At 49.4% G+C, this 5,543-nt stretch overlaps 1 protein-coding gene across 1 annotated transcript in view; it reads right to left on the reverse strand.

The window, feature by feature from the left end:
- The window catches only part of ZNF8 (zinc finger protein 8), a 14,388-nt gene extending 10,193 nt beyond the window's left edge, over positions 1-4,195 (reverse strand). The window contains exon 1 of the mRNA XM_011969097.1: positions 4,004-4,195. Coding sequence (XP_011824487.1) covers positions 4,004-4,069 — 66 coding nt within the window. The 5' untranslated portion in view covers positions 4,070-4,195. The remainder of the gene's footprint in view (positions 1-4,003) is intronic.
- Positions 4,196-5,543: the final 1,348 nt, after the last annotated feature.

Below are 5,543 nucleotides of genomic sequence, written 5' to 3' on the forward strand. Positions count from 1 at the left end.
AAAAAAAAAAAAAAAAAAAAGAAAAGAAAAGAAAAGAAAAAAATTAGCCAGGCTGCCTGTAGTCCCAGCTACTTGGGAGGCTGATGTAGGAGGAGTGCTTGAGTCTGGGAGGTAGAGGTTGCAGTCAGCCAAGATCATGCCACTGCACTCCAGCCTAAGCAACTAGAGTGACATCCTGTCTCAAACAAACAAACAAACAAAAAGAAATAAAATAAAATAAAATAAAATAAAATAAAAACAAAGCCATAAATGTAAGAGGTTGGGCACGGGGGCTCACGCCTGTAATCCCAGCACTTTGGGAGGCTGAGGCGGGCAGATTGCTGGAGCTCAGGAGTTCGCGACTAGCCTGGGTAACATGGTGAAACCCCATCTCTACTAAAATATGAAAAAGTAGCTGGGCGTGGCAGCGTGCGCCTGTAGTCCCAGCTACTCAAGAGGCTGAGGCAGGAGAATTGCTTGAACCCAGGAGGCAGAGGTTGCAGTGAGCCGAGATCGTGCCATTGCACTCCAGCCTGGGCGACACAGCGAGACTCTGTCTCAAAAATAAATAAATAAATAAAAATAAAATAAAATACAAAGTAAGAGCTAAAACTATAAAACTCTTAGAGGAAAACAGAGATAAATCTTTGTTACCTTGGATTTGGCAAGGGATTCTCAGATATGAAACAAAAAGCATAAGCAACAAAATGTAATCAAAACAAAAACTTTTGTAGTTCAAAGGACATTAGCAAGAAAGTGAAAAGACAACTCACAGAATGGGAGATAATAATTGGAAATCACATTTCTGATAAGAGACTTGTATCTAAAGTATGTAATGAACACATACAACTCCGTAATAAAAAGACAACCCAGTTAAAACAGGCAAAGAATCTGTATAGTTATTTGAAGAATATATAAAAGAAGATACACAAATGGCAAATAAGTACATGAAAAGATGGTCAACATCATTAGTCATCAGGGAAATGAAAAATCAAAACCACAAACCATCAGTGTTGCCGCTAGGTTAAAAAACAAAACAAAACAAAACCACACACACCAAATACTTCAATTTTTTATTTTTTGAGACAGGGCCTCACTCTGTTGACCAGGCTGCAGTGCAGTAGGTGCAATCTTGGTTCACTGCGACCTCCATCACCCAGGTTCACGTGATTCTCCCACCTCAGCTTCCCAAGTAACTGGGATTACAGGCATGTGCCACCAAACCCAGGTAATTTTTGTACTTTTAGTAGAGATGGGGTTGCACCATGTTGGCCAGGTTGGTCTTGAACTCCTAACCTGAAGTGATCCATCTGCTGCGGCCTCTCAAAGTGCTGGGATTACAGGCATGAGCCACTGCACCAGGCCCCAAATACTTCAATTTTAAAAGGACATTTCCTTTCAAGAAAAACGTGAGTAGATTAAAAAACACGAAAGAAATGTTAGTACAGGTAGCAGGTGGCTCTGATAGGAAACATACAGAAAGATGCCTTTGGTTGGGAACTGAGGTCTCTGCTCCTGTCTCTGTGTCTTCACTTTCCTCCACTCAGAATGTCCACCAATTTTGATACGTGCTTCCCATGCCTCCTGCCCCCACCTCCCATCACCACCCATTCTGCAAGAGTCACTGGTGACAGCCTAGACACCAGGTCCACTGAGTACTGGTCTGTCCAAGCCATGAGAGTTCTCCGTAGTATCATACAAGTCCTTCATGCCTCCTCTTGGCCTCCTTCTTGGAATTCTAGCAGAAGCCCACTCCTTGCTGTCTCATGATGTTCTTTCCGCCCCACATCAGATCCCTCTTGTGTTGCACTTCTGGGGCCTGAAGGGGTGGGGCTGTGCTCAGATGTTTCTCCTTTACACATTCTTCTGCCCAGGCCACCCCAGTATCAGCCAACACCTGGCCACTGGGCCCTAACCACTCCTCTCTTTTCCCCACTGCCTTAGTTGAGCTGTCAGTATCTCCCTTTCCACCAGCCCCTAATGCATGAGTGGGTTTTTTTCAACCCTATGCCAGTCCTGCTTAAAACACGTGAGTGGCTCCTTCTCATCACTGGATACTGGATGCCTCCTCTCAGTCTGGTATGGTAGACTGAGATATATAATGGCCTCCAAGGATATCCAGGTCCTAGTTCCTAGAGCCTGTGAATATTACTATATATGGTAAAAGGAACTGTGCAGATGTGATTAGGATTTTCAAACAGAAAAATTATCCTGGATTATCCAGGTGGGCCCTAATTACAATCACAAGTGTCTTTATGAGAGGTAGACAGAGGGAGCTGTGACTATAGAAGACATAAAGCAATATGATCACTGAAGCAACATGCTACACTGCTGGCTTTGAAGACGGGCAAAGGGCCATGAGGCAAGGAATAGAAGGTCTGTAGCTCTCACAGAGCCTTGGTAGGGAGGGTAACTCTGCTCATACTTTGATTCCAGCCCAGAAAACCAATTTCAGACTTCTGACCTCCAGAACCATAAGGACAAATGTTGTTCTGAGCCACAAAATTTCTAGTGAATTGTTACAGCAGACACAGATAACCAGATAAAACACTGGACCTTGGAGCTCTCCATTCTGGTCCTTGTTTCCTGTGATGGACAGTCTCCAAGATGCTCCCCCACCACCTCTGCCAATGACCTCCAGCCCTGGTGTGGTCCCCTCCAACACTGAACAAGGTTGACTTTGTAACCAGTAAGACACTGTGGAAGTGACAGGAGTGTGAATTCTGAATTCAGGTCATGGAAGGTGTTACAGTTTCTACCTTGCCCTCTCCTGGATCGCTTGTTCTGTGGGAAGCCAGATGCCATGTTGAAAGGATCCCCAGCAGTTCCAAACAGAGGCCTACATGGAGAACGACTGAGGTCTCCCATCAACAGACATGTGAGTGAGCCATCTTGGAGGTGGATCCTCCAGCCTCAATTAAGTCTCAGGTGACAACAGCTATGCTGACATCTTCACTGTAATTTCATGGGCCTGGACCAGAACCACCAGCTAGGTCATTCCAGTACTCCTAATTGTCGGAACCTGTGAGATCTTTATTGTTGTTCCAGGTCACAAAGTTTTGAGTTACACAGCAACAGGTAACTAATACACTTTCTCTCAAGCCTTTCTTATTGCTCATTCCGTGTCCCCCATCCACAGCAAGAACAAACTAAAATGTGGTAGCATTTCATGCAAATTTGAAGTAACAGACATCTGAAAACCTGCAACCTAAGATTATCAAGTCTCACTTTGTGTACCAAATCTGAAATAATGCAAATCCCCATGAACAAACCAACGACAAAAAAAAAAAGTACATAATTTCAAAGTTGCAGAGCTTGAGGAAGTATAATTATTGTTGTTTCCTGCCAGGCGAGGCAGCACTTTATGGAGAACACAGGCAGCAGCCACTTTGTCTAGAAAGTGGAGCTCTCCTGGCCAGATGGCCCTGCAAGCACTGGCCGCCCTGCACTGCAGCTCTCCCACAGTCTCGCAGGGGACGACCCTGGTAGTCACTCTCATCAAACTCAGTGCGTGGTGACCCATCGTTGCCCCCAAGAGGTCGTGCCCAAGCCCCAGGGCAGGGGCTCCGCGGTGCTGGGGTCCCGGTGGGTGTCGGCTGACTCCACGCGTTAAAGCATCTCTATTCGATGATTCGTGCCACCTGGGCACCCGGCCAACGCTACAGTTACTGTTATCCGTCAACACGAGGACAGACCTTCCTGGAACGGGTAAGGGTGTCGAGGGGCGGAGCCGAACGCGGGAGCTGGGCCTGCCGGATTCTCTCGGGAATGACCGACCCCAGCCCTGGGGAGGGCACGGCCGCGTGGAGCATGCGCATTCGGGGGCCTAGCGCCTGGTTGGAACCCCGGTCCCCCCTCTGACCCGCCAGGCTGGTCACCACGCCCCGACCCGCGCCTCAGTTTCCCCACGTGTCAAGGGCTTAACAGCGGTGCCGCCCTCATCGCGCCGCGAGGTGAAAGGGTCAGTCTCAGCGGCAGACGCTTGCCCGGAGCCCGCGGCCGTCGTTATTGTTGTTATTGTTACCTGAAGCCGGGTCGCCGGCGGCCCCACAGACATCACCCCCGCTGCCCCTTCGTCCTCAGGGTCCATGATGGATCGCCCAGTGAAGGACAGCGCCTGAGGTGATCCCCAGACCAGAGAGGCACTCCAGCCAAAGGGGACCACCCGACTCGGCGAACGCCGGACAATGGCGGCCGCACCGGCGACGCGGCGACTACAACTCCCAGTAGGTTGTGCGGCGAGCCACAGCTCTCGGCCAATGGGAGCCTCTGTCGGCCTGGCCTTCGACCAATGGAAGCATTATGGCCGATGGCCAATGGGAGCCTCCACCCGCTGGCGCCTGGCCAATGGGAGCGCTCAGTTGGGGCTGGTGGGGGCGGTGTTGCTCCGGGCTGCGATACCCGCTAGGGTGCGGGCAACCAGAGGCCTCAGTCATGGGTAGGGAGCACGGGCGGACCCCGAGGGATGGCGGATTGTGGGGCTGGGGATCGTTCGCTGGGGGCCGTGCACGTCTCCGCGGGCCGGGCCTGCTCTTCCCGGGAGCTTGCGCGGGAGGAGGCCCGTGGCTGTTCGGCTTTACCCTCTGCTCCGCGGTGCCTAAAACGCACACGCATCAGTCACAGGACGACTTAGGGGTTTGTTCATAAAAAAGATTTTGGGGGTAGCGGCTGGAAGTGGGGAGTCTCGGAGCGCTGGTCCTGTTACAGGAAAGGGATCCGATTCAGACCCCAAGGGAGAGGGTTCTGGGATCTCGCGCAAGAAAGAATTCAGGGCGAGTCCGCAGTGCAAAGTAAAATCAAGTGTGTTAAAAAAGTAAAGTTGTGAAAGAAGAGCTACTCCATAGACAGTAGGACGTTCCTGAAAGTAAGAGGAGGAATGCATGCACCCTAGGCACAATGCTTGCGTATATATAGGCTAAAAATAGATTCTGGGGAGATGTGCTCTGCTACAAGGGTTTGTGAAAAAGAATTAATTTCTTAATTACTGTATTTTTCAAGAATCTGTATTATTTTTAAAGCAAAATTAGGAATGCCTTTATTCTCTAGATACCAGGATTTTTGGACACTCCCAAGTCTGGGTCTGTTTTAGTAAACATTATTAATTTGTTCCCTTAACCGTAAACATCTAGAGGTTAGGAATACCTACTTTTCTGGGAATGCAGCCCAGCCTCATTTTCCTAGTCCTCACTCAAAATGGAGTCGCTCTGGGTCGAATGCCTTTGACAGTCCTATTGCTTCTCCTTGTGGATGTTCACTTTGTGATGTGTCTTTTCTGTGGGTCTGTTGTAGTCCATTAAAATGTTTATTAAAAGTCGGGCGCGGTGGCTAACCCCTATAATCCCAGCACTTTGGGAGGCTGAGGCGGGCGGATCACGAGGTCAGGACTTCGAGACCAGCCTGGCCAATATGGTCAAACCCCGTCTCTACTAAAAATACAAAAATTAGCTGGGCGTGGTGGCAGACACCTGTAGTCCCAGTTTCTCAGGGGGCTGAGGCAGGAGAATCGCTTGAACTTGGGAGGTGGAGGTTGCCGTTAGCCGAGGTCCGGCCACTGCACTCCAACC

Source organism: Mandrillus leucophaeus, unplaced genomic scaffold, assembly GCF_000951045.1.
Source record: "Mandrillus leucophaeus isolate KB7577 unplaced genomic scaffold, Mleu.le_1.0 Scaffold870, whole genome shotgun sequence".
Classification (NCBI taxonomy): Eukaryota; Metazoa; Chordata; class Mammalia; order Primates; family Cercopithecidae; genus Mandrillus; species Mandrillus leucophaeus.